Raw genomic sequence first — 17,197 nt, forward strand, 5'->3', positions numbered from 1 at the left:
CCAACAGAAGAAAAAAGAATTGTTGCAGGTATCTTCTAAAGGCTATCATTAGTCAACATCCTTTCATTTTTGCCTGTCTCATCAGTTTATTCAGTGCTACTGGCTGTAACAACTTGTTTTTTCTTGCTATTTGACATCAGTTATTGTGTTGCACAGGTAATAGAACAGCACCCATAGAGATGGGTTAATGTAATTAGACTTTGAACACGCCCCCCCCCCAAAAAAAAGTGCAGAACGCTAATGCTTAAGAAAGTACAAAGGTGCATCCTAGAAGTTCATATAACAAATCCAAGTTATCATACGATATGGCTTTAGTGCTTTCAGTCCTGAATCAGTATGACTATAGTAGACCACTGATATGATCAGCATATATGACAGTAAACACTGAGAGACTGAGTATCTCCTGAAAGAACAGTTGTGAAAACTGATGCCCTCTGCATGGCATGGAATCTGATCTGCATATGCAGACATTTGTGCATGCACAAGTTAGAATCATTGTCACTGATTCAGATCCGCAGACAGCTCATTCATCCTTGATGCTGAAAGCTTGAAAGGTCTGGAGTTCATTCCAAACATTAAGACACTTAGGTTTGTACTCCAGTACTGGAACATTAGTGAAGTAGGGGGGTGGAGGTGCTGCACTCCTGGTGTGCCATTCATCAAGTAAAATGGTAAAAGTAAATTCTCATCCAGGTGAGCTGGTGTAGTTTTTGCTGATAATTTTGCTGACAGTGTATGTGTTTTTTTAGCATCTTGGCCAAATTTCTCACTATAAAAATAAAGACAATATTAGAGATCCCCTGTTATAGGCTTACTGTGATCTGTATTGTCAACAAAATAAAATGAATAAAAAAGTAACTATAACAGGGATAAACAGACAGGCTGAAGGATTTTCAAATTACCCTGAGGCAGTGACAGTATGCTTTCACATTGTAGAAACCACAATTCTAGTACGTGTCTGTTACCTATCTCTAGCACTATTGGATGTGGGTATTCCACAACATTGTTTCAAATTACTCTTCATCCAATACAGAGTAAAGCTTGCAGTGTCTACCTGGCTATAAGGAAAGCAGTGCATGCTGGGATCAGTGCTATAACAACATTCACTCGCTGTAATAACCATACTCAAATACATTTAACAAAAGAAGGTAATGCTTCACTGCTTTTTAAGGTAGACAACCTCCTTGAATTCTAGCATTCTAATCTTGTGTAAGGTTATTTGCCAAAACACAGTGTTTGTTTTCAGAATGTCTGCTTCAGAGTACAGTTATTCTATTGTATTCTGTTTTTTTTTTAATTGCCTGAAATTCCTAAATGCAGTTTGTTCTGGAACAATGCTTGAGCACCATTGGAAGGACACTCATAAAAGAAAAGCTTTATCAAGTGACATCTTTATTAGTCCATTACAAGGTGTTACATTATTTTACACTCGTCTGATTTCCCTTTGCAAAGATAATATTGATTATATTGTAACTATAAAAAACAGGTATTTATTTATATTTTAGACTGACATCATCTCTCAAAGTGCTTCAAAATAAGCTAGTCTGCTGGTAAAGCAACTGCAGTAGAGACCACAGCATACTTTAACAGTAGTTTAGGAAGTATATCTCTGTAAAGGAGGTCTTTAACCACTCTGTTATATAATTTTCTTTTAAAAAGAATGCTTTAAGTACTTTAACCTTCTCCTAAAACTATGGCTACATTAAAGATGGTGTGCAGACTAACACATATAGAAAAAAATGACAGACTGTGAAAATTCTTCATGTATAGCTCTTGCTGATTTCTATTCTTTCCGAACAGAAATAGAATTGTGAAAAATTGCTAGCCAGTTCATAACTTAAAAAAAAACATGATTATTATCCTTGGTCTTTCTGTTTCACCCAGTGAAACAAACATATTGTCTTCCACAGCCAGCTCCTCACTTAATGTCATGGTTAGTGATCCTCAGTTCCTGTGCATTTACCAGCTAAGGGAAGGGCTAGTTCTGCGCAATTCATGATTTTTTCAAAACATTGTTGATATGCATGGAATCAGGAATCAGCATCATGTTCAGTCATGATAGAACAAGTAATCTCAATTCAGGTTTCTACTTTGTCCACTTTGCACCTATTTGTGAGATGACAATCCTGGTTCATGTGGTTTCCTGCATATGGCTGAGATGTATCTATTGTCACTAATGTAGCACAAGGAAAAGGTACTTAGCAGCTGAATCTTGTTCAGGTTTAGGGCTCATCCAGGTAGTAGAGCAATGTAGTGTCCTTCCTTGTCTATAAAAAGTCCTTGAGCACAGGATCAGCATGCTAACTTGTGAGAACAGCTACCATATTCACTTAGTTATTAACCAGGTTCACTTAGTTATCCACCATATTCAGTCATTTATCCACAATATCAATTTAGATATCTACCTTGTATATCTAAGATATCTACCATATTGACTTAGATATCCACCATATTCACTTAGTTATGTGCCATATTCATGTAGCTATCTGCCATATTTACTTACATTATCCACTATCTTCACTTAGTTATCTACCATATTCACTTAGCACCACCTTATATGCTTTGGATATCTACCATATTCACTTAGATATCTTCCTTGTGTACCTAGAATATCTACCATATCCACTTAGTTATGTGCCATATTCATGTAGCCATATTTACTTACATTATCCACCATCTTCACTTAGTTATGTACCATATTCACTTAGATATTCACCTTATATACCTAAAATATCTACCATATTCACTTAGATATCCACCTTATATACCTAGAATATCTACCATATTCACCTGGTTACCTTCATCATGCAATCCTTTGTTCATTATTACTTAACCTCAGATTTTCAGCAGCTACTTAAACTGCAGAGTTCTTCTGTCTACAGAAATGTATGTATTTTGCAGTCAATCCTACAACCAAATATAGTGGGAAATTTGAAAACAAACCATCTTCGTGATCTACCACTATAAGTAAGCTAAATAACAGAAAAAAATGCTTCTGGTTGTCTTATAACAATTCTGAATGTACTAACACTGAAAATTCTGTTCAAAAGATCAGCAAAGGAATAAAATCAACCAACTTGAAGATCAAAGAAAAATAAGAACTGCTTGCATTCAACGCTGTGAATAATTATACATCTTTCTTTTATTACAATAGAAAATTAAAAAATAACACCCAATAGTGTTCTGAATTAATTCATAATGGCATCACCCATTCTGACCCTAAAGACATAGATAATATACTTTCAAATAAAGTCTGTGCCAACTATGCACTAGAAACATTCATTGAAACTCCACAAATCACTGAGTCCCTTACAATGAAAAATATTTTTAAGGAACAACTTCTAACTGTGCAATCAAAAATTAAAAATGCCATGTTCTTTGTTTCAGAAAAGTTAAATGAATGCCAAAAATAAAACCATGCATGCCCTCATGGAACCCCTCCTAGGCTTGTTTAACTTAAGCTTAGCCATAGGATATGTCCCTGAAGCAGCCCTACCACAGATCCTAGGAACTATAGACCTATCAGCCTAACCATTCCAATTTGCATAACCATAGAATATATCTTATCTACCTTCATAAACTACAATCAGCGCCATTGCTGTCTCATCTAATGTCCGCTCCCATTCATATATTTGGTGCCACTCATCTCTCAGAATTGAGAGTAAAAAAAAAAAGTTTGTTCCCAGATCTGACTTGCAGACTATACCCTTTTCTGTGTCTGATCCTCATTTCTTGGTCTCCTGTCTGACTAGTAAGCCAGCAAGCCCCAGCAAGCTAGATCCCTCTTTTCTCTCTGTTAGCAAGCAGTCCTCAATGAGCAGCAAAAAAATAAAAATAAGTAAATAAATAAATAAATGTAATATTCTTTCTTAAAAATGTAAAGCAAACTCCCTGCTACATATTTAGCAAGGTGCTTGCTACAGTTTATACCACAACAGCTTCAAGTTATTCCTTTCAGTGCTGTTATTCATAAATGGTTTTATGGAAATAAATGCTGCTACTTTGCTACCAATGGATCGGCATCTCCTGATTGGTCCCCTTTAACCTTGCATCGAGGGCAGTTGTCACCTTCACCCTACCCTAACTATTCTTCTGACTACAGTATCAAAATCTTCATACTGCTAGACCATCTACAGTTTTTTTTTTTTTGTCAAATGTGCGTGTGTGGGGGCGGGGGGCATGTCATCTCATGGACGCAGTGGATACTGACCACTCAGTCCACACAACCTGTCTGGATCTGGCCAAGGCATTTGACACCATTCCCCATGCTGGTATTTTAGACAAGTTAACTGACTTTAATACAGACCCTTACATAGTGAGGTGAATTATAAACTGGCCGAATGATAGAATCTGCATAGTTAAGGTGTCAGGTGCCACAACACAAAATAAGAAAGTAACTAATGGGTGTGTCTTGGGTCTCAGTACTGGGACCTCACCTTTTGGCATTTACTTCACTGACCTCCAAACTGTAAACCTAGGCCTATGGCTAACTATCTTTGTTGATGACTCTGGACTTAGAGTTCTCATCAGACCCCCTCCCCCATACAGAATCCCCTATAGCAGACATTCTTACCAACTAATGTTGTATTGAAAGGTCAAAAATTAAATGCTATTAAGTACATTATTCTAAAATTTAGTAAACAACTCTCATCCACAACTAATAGCATAGCTAGTACCCCACTCCAATCAAACACTATTTTCAGAGATCTTGACACTGTGATCAAAATTATCCTTCTCATTAAACCACCATGTGTCACCTATAGTCGGGAAATCCTTATATATAGTATAGTCAGTATCTACAGGCAATGCATCCAAATCGAAAGACGTTATCATCCCTCAGTACTCATCTTTGATCAGACCAATGATATAATCAGTGCTTCAATTGGTATGTACCTTTTCTGACATATCACACAACTTGAAAGATCCCAAAGTTTCATAAAGTAAAAGATTTGTGGTCTAACCTCCCTTAGATACAAGGATCATCTGTAAGCTTTTTCCATGTACTTGCTCTCTTATAGATTTCTAAGTGGAGATCTAGACCTTCTGTGCCATCAAAGACTAAACCCTCTTTGATCTCTTGTATCTGTCCAAGACAAACAGCTCCACAAACACTAGAATTAAGGACTAATTTCTACACCAACATAAATAATACATGCTGGCTGTCGAGGCAGACATATTACTCAGGTTTTTATCTCTGAACAAACTGACGTTGTGTCTTAAACAGGGTGATATGCTTGCATCTCATGTTTAAGTGTTTAAACTTAAGTACTGTTAAAAGCTGACCGAGAAATAAATATACAAGTACTTCAAATCACAAACATCTAGGTGTGAAATGTCAGACATATTTCATCAAAACCCTTACTGACAAGTTAAGCATCTGCAATTTCATTCATTTTCTGACTTGCTTTGTCTTTTAGAAACAAGGAGGTATATTGTTAGGGTTGGTATTCACAAGACAGAAATGGTCTCCAGACTACCTGTTTGGTAGTTCAGATTATCCTATGATCCTTCATAAGTTCATTACCTTACCTTGTCTGCCATCCATTTCATAAATACTTTTTGCAGCTGCACACTTTCACTGTAAATGTCAGTTTCACTAACTAACTTAAGCTCTTCTTCTTCCTTGTTCTAATTTTCCAGAGACCCCCCCCCCCCCCATTGATGCACTGTACCTACACAGCTTAGGTTCATAGGTTGATAGGTGGCTATTAAGTTTGTGATCTATGAAGATCTTAAGAGACCTATTCCTGCATTCCCATGGTAATTGTTAGCCATTATATTTTGCAAAATGAATCTCCACAGACAAGGTGCAGAAGTATATATTGGGTATTTACACATTTCCTCTGTCCATGAGGGCAGTTGGTGCTAAACTAGTGATGAATTTGTGGTTACCTCTCCATACATCCAAGCAACATTTGAATACAGTAAGAGAAGTATTCTGTTTTATGTGGAGAGGAAGCCAGTTCCACACAAGTGATATTCACTGTGATATATATCTATCCCTCCAGCATATTCATTTAATCTTGCAAAAGAGAGTGAAGTCCCTTTAGTGGGTGTTTCAGATATCACTGGACTTCAGAACGTGTAATATGTCTGATAGAACAGGGCCTGTTATAAGGGAGGCAGAATTCGCCTCTCAGAAGCATGTATGATACCAAGAAGAGATACAAGACTTTGAGGTAATCTGCATTGTTACTTCATATGTTCACTTTTTTGACAATTTGACATCTAGCAATGTACATAGGGGTTAACATTTTGCTGGGAGAGTTTATCTATGATGCCTGACTATGGAATGTATCAAACTTCTTTGTAAAACAAAGAGAAGTGGTGCACACTGATTTTCCCTCATCCATTGCCTCAGTGATATTTTGAAGAAGTCAGCCAGGTTAAGTCCTGGTCTTGGCAAGTCTGAAGTAGGTTAGGTTAAGAGTATGTAGGTCACCTATCTTTAGGGTTACCACCTGTCCCACTTTGCGAGGGACAGTCCCTCTTTGGGCAGTTGTGTCCTGCGAAAAATGTGAAAAAATGGCAAATGTCCTGAGATTTTAGGACAAAATTATTTTCTATATTTTATGTCATAGTTGCATAAAACAGTTATTCTGTATCTGAAACACCTAAATGTTATAAGAAACAGAATAAGGAACTAAAATGCTACAAGAATAGACTTTTATTCAGGCAAAAAACTGAAGTTCTGTCCTTTGTACTGGCCGTGGGTATGTTTTGCCCTGCAAAATCTGATGTTTGTAGCACAAATGTCCCACTTTGGGCATTTGGAAAGGTGGCAACCCTACCTATCTTTCTATGTATTAGTTCTATAATGAACCTTTCTTTAGCCTTTCAGTTGTGAGTGGTTAGGTGTACAGGTCTTTGCCCAGATCTATATTAGCACTACCTGCGTGCAAACATTCTTGGAAGATTGGGGGTGGGGTAAATGTGGATATTTGATCTCAGAATATTGGATGAGGGTGTAGTTGGAGCTGAATTTGTCCACTATCAGACTGGCTGTATCCTTTGGGTTTGAGTATATGGTATGATTTTCTATTAGCTCTGTGCAGTGCTAGGCATTGTCTCTAAGATTTATAACATAACTAAAAAAGGCTTTGTGGATCTGGCTTCGCTTGATTGATCAGGATTCATAATTCCTTGTTTAGTTTAGTAAGACCTTATTTGGCTTCTTGAGAATTAGATTTATTTTTGAGTGCAATTAATTTTTTTCTTTTATTATAGGACCTGTTTATATTACAGTTCCACCACAGGGGTTTAGTTTTAAATTTTATTGTATTTATTTCTGAGGTGTACAGATGCATCTATACAATTATTTACATGTAGATAGAAATTAGCAGTAAGCGATTCCCCATAAGCAATGGGACTTTTGAGCTGGAAGAGGTTTTTGCATTTGATCAGGTCAGCACTCTGTTTCAGTAGATTAGCCTTTTTGACTTATTTAATATTTAAGTTTTTCTCACTCCTCCATAGTAGGTCAGTGGCCATGGATATGTACTTCCCGATTCTCTCTGCGGCCAGTATGGTTGAAATGGGTATTCTGAGGCATTGTAGAAAATGCCTCATGTACACTGATAACCCACTTATTCTTAATAAAACAGTGTATGCAAGAGGTGTAAATACACTTTAATGCTGGAGGCAAAACTCTCTTATACAACCAAAACTAATCATATAGAGGTTGTCAGAGACACTTGCACCATACCTACTGCACAGGGTAAAGATCCTACACACAAAACTACTTATGCTGAAGCACTTGCAGGTGTACCCTTCATAAAACACTTAAGACATCATGCACTACACCATCAAAGGAAGGGTCCTCAGCCATCACATAAACACTCTGTTAAAACATCACTAGCAGCTACACATAGTAACATTGTAGCCAGTGCATCCACTGCTAAACCCTTAAGTCAAACCAGCACACAACCAAATTTCCTGATCATTGGTGATGTTATAGTGGGGCACACTGATATCCCCCTCACCAGACTGAGTAAGGAAAGAGTCAAGGTTAGCCGAATTCCAGGGCTAGGATCCATCAAGTCACACAGGCACACAAGTCATTGAACCAGTATGACTCTGTCATAGTCCATGTGGGAGTTAATGACCTGAGGCATTTCTCCCTTGACTATATTAAGAGAAATAGACATGATTAATCCAACAGATTATATGTTTTAGGCAGGTATGAGCCTAGCACTGAGTAGCACGCTACCTTCTCCAAAGGATGATGCCACGTTACCAACAGAAAATGATTGATTTTAATAATTGGCTTAGCTTCTGGTGTCAGTCCAGGGGAGGATACAATATTTATCTGTCTGGGAGTACTTTGCTTTGCCAGGGATGGTCTCCAATTATCCCCTGTAGGCTTTTGGATAATGGAAAATACCTTTTCCAACCCCATAGTGCCTGGAGAGTACAGACATCTGTGTAGTAATGGAGAGGTGGTTTAAAGTCGCTGAGAGTACCCCAGCAATGCAAGGTTATAATGCATTTCACACCATTAGACCAGCAACAAAGTAAAGGTGGAGAAGTGTCATTCTATATTAAGACTAATCTCACATCCAGACTAGTTAAAGTGTATGACCCACTGGAACTTGTACATCTGCAAATCACCATAAACAGGGTGCTATACCATATCATTGCAAGGTATAGTTCCCCATCCATGTCCCAGGAAACCTATATTACCTATGTCAATGTACTGGAGTCCCTCCCCATGCAACCCGATATAATATTAATGCGGGATCTCAACTACACCTCTATAGATTGGGAAACCTATACCACTTCTAATGCACAAGCTCAGTGATTCCTAAACTTTGTCAATACCAACATCCTGGAATTGTTGTTCCATTCTGCTACCAGAAGTAAAAACGTCCTTGACCCTGTACTCATGAACATGGGGGGGGGGGGCAATGTTCCTCACCTCATATGCTGACCGTCTAAAAAAAACTCCAGCTATACTCTGTGGCATATCGTCTACTCAGAGGCGATCTCTGCTTAACATACAAGGCCATGTCAAACACTGAGCTGTTGGACATGCTCCACTTAAAGAAATTCCAATCCCTCAGAGCCACACGCTCCAGGGATCTAAACCTTATCATCACAATGAACAAAACATGCTGGAGGGATAGGCTCCTGACCAAGAGACTCCCCATAATCTGGAATAGACTGCCCATACATGTCAAGTAGAGTGCCTCACTGGCCCTCTTCAAAAGGAACATTGATGATTGGATGGGAGATAGGAAATTCACCCTGGGGACAGGGGCCCAGAGAAGTAAATATTGCGGGAAGAAATTTCCAGGGAATTGTTATGGCTAGGCTTGCATAGGCCTTAGGGCCGATAGCCTAGTACCAAACTATGAACCTAATGTAATATTGTTGCTTGTCAGATCTGACCATAAGGCAGTATTACTTGAAATAAAAATCCAGGGATCTAGTAACCTTTAGGTACTATTCCAAGGCAAACATCTTTCTAATAAGTAATACCTTGGCTAAATTCCAAACACCCCCAAACCCAGTAAACACCATAGAATACACTGAGCTTTTTACAAAATCTCTGTACATCTATATTGATAGCTATACAGAACAAGCTGTGCCCACTTATATTAAGAATAAGACAAAAGACAAGCCATCCTTGTAGAATCACAATATTAACTGGTTATACAACAAAAGAAAACAAAATCTTGGCCAAGTGGCCCTGATCCATCTAAACAGGCAGCTAAAAGCATTAACTAATACTTCAAAGGCTACATTTGAAGGAAAAATAGCTTCTCAGGCAAAGAACAGCCACAAAGCTTTCTACAGCTATGTCCGTAACCTCAGAGGAAATACACAACAATGCACAGAACTTACTGTAAATGGCATCACCCACACTGAACTGGAGACCATTGCCAACCTTTTGGTTGACAGGTTCAGCTAAAATTTTTATCCCCAGCTCACCCCGATAGAACAAAGGAAATGTCACATAATGCAATCCCCCCAACCATTACTAGAGAACATGTCATTAATGCACTTTCCAAGGCCAAAAACAGCGCATCTATGGGCCTGAATAACATCCCAGGATGTTTAATGAATAGCATGAAACATGCCCTTGCTGGTCCACTTGAATCACTTTCAACTGGAGCCTTCAGTCAGGTTTTGTGCCCAAGGAATGGAAGATAACTGCAGTCATTCCCCTGCACAGAGGAGGTCCAACCACTGATCTGGGTAACTACAGGCCCGTAAGTCTTACCAGCCTCATATGTAATGCCATGGAAAGAATCATCATGTACATGATAAATAAGGATAGAGGTAACCTGGAAACTCTGGACACATCACAATTCGGCTTTGTTAAAGGAAGGTCATGCCTATTAAATTTGGTAGACTTTTTTGAGAGAGTCACCAAAGCAATGGGTGAAGGTAAGACTGTGCACACAGCTTACCTTGACCTGCTTAAGGCTTTTGATACTGTACCCCACTCAGGCATTATAGATAAGATCACTAGTTTAGGTATAAACCCTTTAATCACCACTAGATAACCATCTGGCTGACTGATAGGACCCAGAAGGTCAAAATAGGTGAGACCACATACACCAAGAAGCCAGTCACTAGCAGAGTCCTTCAGGGCACAGCTCCATTTTGACATCTGTTTCACTGAAATGGAAGCAAATGCTGATGGTTTATTGCTGACTAAGTGTGCATATGATTGCAAGCTGGGAATTATCATCAACTGCCCTGCAGACATTGGCATTCTTCAAGAAGGTCTATCTCTGACTAACAAAACTAGCAAATAGTGTGAAAGCCATGGTCTTAAAATTAATGCTAAGAAATGCATAATTGTACCCTTTGGGAAATCAACCATCCCAGCTAATTATCATGTTGGTAATACACCCCTGAGAGTCAATCCAGGGGTCAGGGATGTAGACACACACTTAGACAGTAGCCTTACCTTCAACCACCATGCGGCCACTGTGGTAAGGAAATCTTTTATGTTGTGCAACTTACAAGTAAGGGCATGGCATCTAGGTCTAAGGATGTCATTATTCCACTGTAGCCCTCCCTTATTAGACCAATCATAGAGTACAAAGCTCCCTTTGCTACGTACCTGACCAGGCACATGCAGTGACTAGAGCGACCTTAACGTTTCCTTACAAAAATAATACAAGGCATAACAAACTTGCCTTATGAAGAGTGCTGTAAAGCCCTTTCCCACTACTCAGTCTCCTATAGATTTCTGAGGGGTTATCTATGTTTGGCTTATAAGGCATTCACAGATTGCACATCTCCTACACATTCATAAGTCAAACAGTACAAGAAATACAAGGTCTGTGGGCCTGAAGTTTGTCTGTGACTTAAACAAAACATACTGGAGAGACAGATGTGTGTCGCAGAGACTGCCCCTAGTATGGAACAGGTTCCCCATCCATGTGAAGCAGAATTAGTCTATTACCCAGAAGCACAACCTAGACAAGTGGATGGGGTATGGGAAGTTTACACAAGGCAGGCCACCCATGTCTCATAGGAACAGAGGTAGTTATAAATGGCTGGCCCTCAATGTCCTATTTGGATGCCAGGACATCATTATTATTTTAGGAAAAGTTGGCTAGGCATAGAAAGGACCCCCCTAAGTCTTTTGCTTAGTAAAAGTCTATGAATCTTTGAATAGTCTCTGAATAATGAGATATTGGAGGATGTTTCTGGCTTTAGTCTTAAGGTGAATGTGACTGACTTGTGGTCTGTTCTGACCAGGGAGGAGGTTACAATAGAAAGGGAGCAGAATTGGGCCATTTTGGTATGGACCAAGTCCAGGATTTTATCTGCCATGGTTGGGGTGTGGGTCAACTAATCTGTGAAGTTTGTATTTATGAAGTCTAGAAATCTGTGTGCATACATGTTTAAGGATTTTAAAATCATATAAATACTGTATTCGTAATATTATACCTTATTTCATTCTGTATCACTTTGTATTACGCTCTACTGCATGTTATTCTGCTATATTTTTATGTGTATTGGTCTGATTTACTGAACACTTGTTTCGTATTCTGACACTGTGCTGGCCTGAAAAAGATCCATTTCAATCTGTACTGTACCCTGTACAATAAATCAAAATAAATAAAAAATAAATAATAACTAAGTATGTTTTGAACCTGGGATACTGGAATCACAGGCCTCTTCTGATTGTCACTTGATTGAGCAGCTTCTACTTGATTTTTAGAAACTTGCATGAGTAAGAGACTGACATATTTCACAACAGTTTATTCCGGTACTTTCAGTATTATCAGAGAAGTAACTACAGCGTGATTTTCCGCCAGCTGGATTTATAATGCAAATTGCTGAATAACAGTATTCATAAAGACAACTTGTTTACTACTACTGAGGAATTTACATTTCAATAGGAGTCATTTTGCATTTCTTAACGTGTGGTTTACTCTAAAAGAAGCTAAAATATACAGATTAGGCTTTACTGATTTTTTTTCTTACTTAGAAAACAGCTAGCACAGCGGATTATGGCTTATTACTACCACAGAACAATTTGCATTTCAATGAGAATCATTTCACTTTTGTACTATGAAGGCATGCAAATTAAAGTTTTACTGATCAGCTGCTTCCTGTAGTTTAGGGTTTGAGTCTTGTAGCCTTCATTACCTTACTGATTCATTTTGGTCCCACTTATCCAGACTGTTTTCCTTGGTAACCCCTAAAAATTGTCTCTTGTGTACCATGGGCTTGACTGATTAACAAAGAAAAAAAAAATAAAGAACTAGTTATCATAGTTAATTTCTATAAGCCATATGTTTGTATTTAATTCACAGCATCAACAAATATGTGCTTTGTGGAAAGAGACAGTTTGAATGCATATCCGTCAGCATTGGATTAGTCTGCTTTCCTTTGAGTACTATGCATTTAGCAATGATGAACCCAACTGACTAACGTGTGCCATTACCAGATTTAACCAGAAGATGTCAGAATATACCAAAAGTATGTTAGCCTACAAGGCTGTAACAAGCAACTTGTGGGTGCAGTTCTCAGTCAGGCACTGGATACTGTCAAAGCAAAGCAGATTCTTTTATGAGTCTGATAAAAAAAGTACAATTAAATAAAATCTTTCTTGTGACAAATAACACCTCCTTATGTTTAAATGTAAACGGCAATAACTGCATTTAGAAATTGAGACCTTTGACAGCGTGTTTGTATACCTGTAGAAGATCACAAATGAATAATAAGGGAAATGAAATTGATTAGAAAACATCAGATAATAAAATTAATGAAATTAATTATAATATAGTTACTGTCTGGTGCATTTGTTATCTTCCAGTCTAACGTTTTTTTTTAATCATTTGTTATAAGGAAAACTCTGAATGAGAGTTCCAGTTTTGTTCAGACTGAAAGTACACCAGCAATATATGGCCTTGTGCAAAAAGTGCAGGAAAACCTTGAAAAAACAGAGGTAAAGTTTTCTCTTTAAAGTAATCTGTAAGAATTACTAATGACTTGCTGCTTGATATTTTTGTGTTAACCACTATGCATACAATGGCTACATTTGCAAAGGAAAAAGTAAGCATTCTTTCTAAATAGTTTAACTTGTACAGTATAGTAATATGCATTTTCCTTTCTGATACCAGTCCTACTGCAGTGTGATTATTGATTTCACACTGATTTTGGATCTTTGATATGCATTTTGAAAATATCATTTTAATTTTGTGTGTAACAGATAACACTATTTTATTGATTACTAATTTTAATCAGTTTCAATTAGTATCCACAGAACCATTTTTTTAGGAAGTGTCTGAATCCCTGATTATTAATTTGTTGTCAGATATCTGTCTTTGTGTTTTAAATGAATATGAATATACATGATTATATGTGCCATATCTTGTTTTGAAAGATTTTAGTAGGGTGTAGTCAGGGCCGGTGTTAGCATTTTGGGGGCCCCCAGCAAATGTCAAGTTGGGGGCCCCCTAGGCACTTCCAGTATAAGCATCATCCTAACAATGCCATCCATCCTAAGCAACCTTTTATTTCATGCTGCAAACTTTTAGGAGCAGTATCCACAGACAGACCTGCAGCTACAAGCTTTTACATTACAACAGGCCTATGTATCACACTATCACTATGTTGAGCTGTCTAACAAAGAGCAGTTAGAGTTACTGGCACTTAGTTGCAACAGTGATACATTGCAATAAGTCTATGTACAGGTCTGGACTTAAAGTGAAATGATGACTGGACCTACATTTCAACCCCCCTCCCCCAGTCCTCTCCTCTGAGTCCTTCTCCTTTTGGGCTCCCCATACCATCCACATTACTTTTTCTTCCTTTTCTCACATTTTGCCTTACTCTCAGCTTTTTCAAGAGGCCATAACTTTCTATACGCTCTGAAGTGCATTTTACACAACCTTTTCATCCAATAATAGACTGAACAGAAATTATGATTAAGGAAAGAAAATCACTGTTGTGGTTCAGCTTTAGTTTTCCTTGCATCCTTCAACACACCTTTCCTGAACAAGACAGCCCAGTAATAACCATTTAGGAAATAACTCAAGTCAGGGCCCAAGAAGCCACAGGTTTACAGATGGTCTGGGATGCATTTTAGAGCATTTTTTTAACATTTTACTCCAATGGTTGCCTAAATAAAAATTATGAAGAAAAAAAGAATTTCAGTCTTATTTTTTTCTTTCAAGGCATAATTTGTGCCCAAGGCTTAATTTTCAAAGCTGACAAAATTGTAGCTTACAGTAAACTAACAAGCCAGTAGTTGTGAGAATATTTAAGTCTTATCTGGAAATACTGCCTACCTCCCTAACTCTCTAATAAAGACAAGTCACTGCCTATGCATCCCTCTGGTGTTAGACTGGGATAAAAGCAGAGATTTAAATTGCTTTTGTCATATATTTCAAGTAACTGATGAAATACATATACATAGCATGTTCTTCACCCCAGCCGTCAAAGGTAGCCACATGTATATGTGCCTAGTATGTGATTGTGAGAATGATTTCAGTAATATTCAAATGTGTTGCTCCTAGACAATACACCTCTCTTACACAAGCTATAGTAACCTTCTTTGTATACCTCTGAGGTCTGTGAGAAACACTGCCCTCAGCTCAAACACAAGCTATAATGACTTCATGTGCACACCTCTAAGGTTTGACTGTCATGAAAATTAAAGATGTAATATCCACACACTCTCTAGCCCCGCATAACCTGTAGCAGCTTTATGTACACACACACATTTGAGCAGGGCTGGTTTTAGAATGGGTGTGGTTGTAAACAGAGGCTATTATTAGCTTTATCCTAAAAGGGTCATATCTCAGCACCATTCAGGTTAAACAGTGTATTCAGAAAATTGATACATTTTTCTCCAACAAGCAACAGCTTAGGTGGGGCCCCACAGAGTCAAGGATGATAAAGGAGTCCCCATTATCCATTTAGACAGTCTGGTGAGTGGGGCAGCCAGGCTCCAAGAATATCTAAGTGTCTGAATGTTCTGTGATATATGTTCTGTCTTACTTTTGAAATATAATTACTTGTTAGGTACATTTTTACTGATACACAGAAGAATAATGTCTGTGTCCTGGCATTATTGGGTGCATGCACAGATAAAATCATTGATGTTTTTACACACACACACACACACACACACACACACACACACACACACACACACACACACACACACACACACACACACACACACACACACATGCATGCATAAGCCACAACAGTACTAGTTATGTACTTAATTACAGCAAACAGCAATGCCTTGTGCAACATTGGTACTGCCACACCAGATTAGTCACTGCTGTTTAGCAGCCATCAAACAGCAGAAGCAGTAAGATTTATCCCATTGAGGAGTAATGCATACTTGTCACTGTCCCTACTTTCACAGACCTTCCCTGATTTTGTTCATACTTTGCTTTATCCTTCGTAAAAGTCTGATTTGCTGGTAAATCATTCAGGATTACAAACAGTCAGTTAATTTTTTGTCAGATATCTGTCTTTGTGTTTTAAATGAATACGAATATACATGATTATATGTGCCATATCTTGTTTTGAAAGATTTTAGTAGGGTGTAGTTATACCCATCAAACTGGTTAAGATGTTAGACTGATTTTGTTTATATTTCAGTTCCAGAGTTTCAGATATGTAGCACATAGACAGTCATTTTTCTTAAAAAGGGCATTAAAGCCCAGCACTGTATGTAATTCATGAAATAAACAGGGAAGAACCATCTCTTGTCATCATGATACATTGAATACCTTGTTTTCTATGGAGATAATACTAGGGTTACCAGCTGTCCCACTTTGCGAGGGACAGTCCCTCTTTAGGCAGTTGTGTCCTGCAAAAAAACTGAAAACTTGTGGCAAAATGTCACACTGAGATTTTGGGACAAAAAATATTTCCCTATATTTTTCTTTAATAGTTGCATAAAACAGTTAATTGTATCACAAAGGCACTAACTGTATAACAAACAGAATAAGCAACTCAAATGCTACAAGAATAAGCTTTTATTCTGGCAAAAAAATTGAATTTCTGTCCTTTGTACTGGCCGTGGGTATGTTTTGCCCTGCAAGATCTGACGTTTCTACAAAAAATGTCCTACTTTGGGCATTTGAAAAGGTGGCAACCCTAGCCACATGTATATGTGCCTAGTATGTGATTGTGAGAATGATTTCAGTAATATTCAAATGTGTTGCTCCTAGACAATACACCTCTCTTACACAAGCTATAGTAACCTTCTTTGTATACCTCTGAGGTCTGTGAGAAACACTGCCCTCAGCTCAAACACAAGCTATAATGACTTCATGTGCACACCTCTAAGGTTTGACTGTCATGAAAATTAAAGATGTAATATCCACACACTCTCTAGCCCCGCATAACCTGTAGCAGCTTTATGTACACACACACATTTGAGCAGGGCTGGTTTTAGAATGGGTGTGGTTGTAAACAGAGGCTATTATTAGCTTTATCCTAAAAGGGTCATATCTCAGCACCATTCAGGTTAAACAGTGTATTCAGAAAATTGATACATTTTTCTCCAACAAGCAACAGCTTTGGTGGGGGCCCCCACAGAGTCAAGGATGATAAAGGAGTCCCCATTATCCATTTAGACAGTCTGGTGAGTGGGGGCAACCAGGCTCCAAGAATATCTAAGTGTCTGAATGTTCTGTGATATATGTTCTGTCTTACTTTTGAAATATAATTACTTGTTAGGTACATTTTTTACTGA

The 17,197-nt window shown here is 38.1% G+C and overlaps 1 protein-coding gene across 7 annotated transcripts in view; it reads left to right on the plus strand.

The window, feature by feature from the left end:
- Positions 1–17,197, plus strand: part of MAG (myelin associated glycoprotein) — a 2,406,588-nt gene that overhangs the window by 2,337,715 nt on the left and 51,676 nt on the right. For all 7 annotated transcript variants that reach the window (XM_044080483.1, XM_044080481.1, XM_044080485.1 and 4 more), the window contains one exon: positions 13,321–13,420. In XM_044080483.1, coding sequence (XP_043936418.1) covers positions 13,321–13,420 — 100 coding nt within the window. The remainder of the gene's footprint in view (positions 1–13,320; positions 13,421–17,197) is intronic.

This window comes from Protopterus annectens, chromosome 8.part0 (assembly GCF_019279795.1).
Source record: "Protopterus annectens isolate FY-2018-M chromosome 8.part0, PAN1.0, whole genome shotgun sequence".
Taxonomy (NCBI): Eukaryota; Metazoa; Chordata; order Ceratodontiformes; family Protopteridae; genus Protopterus; species Protopterus annectens.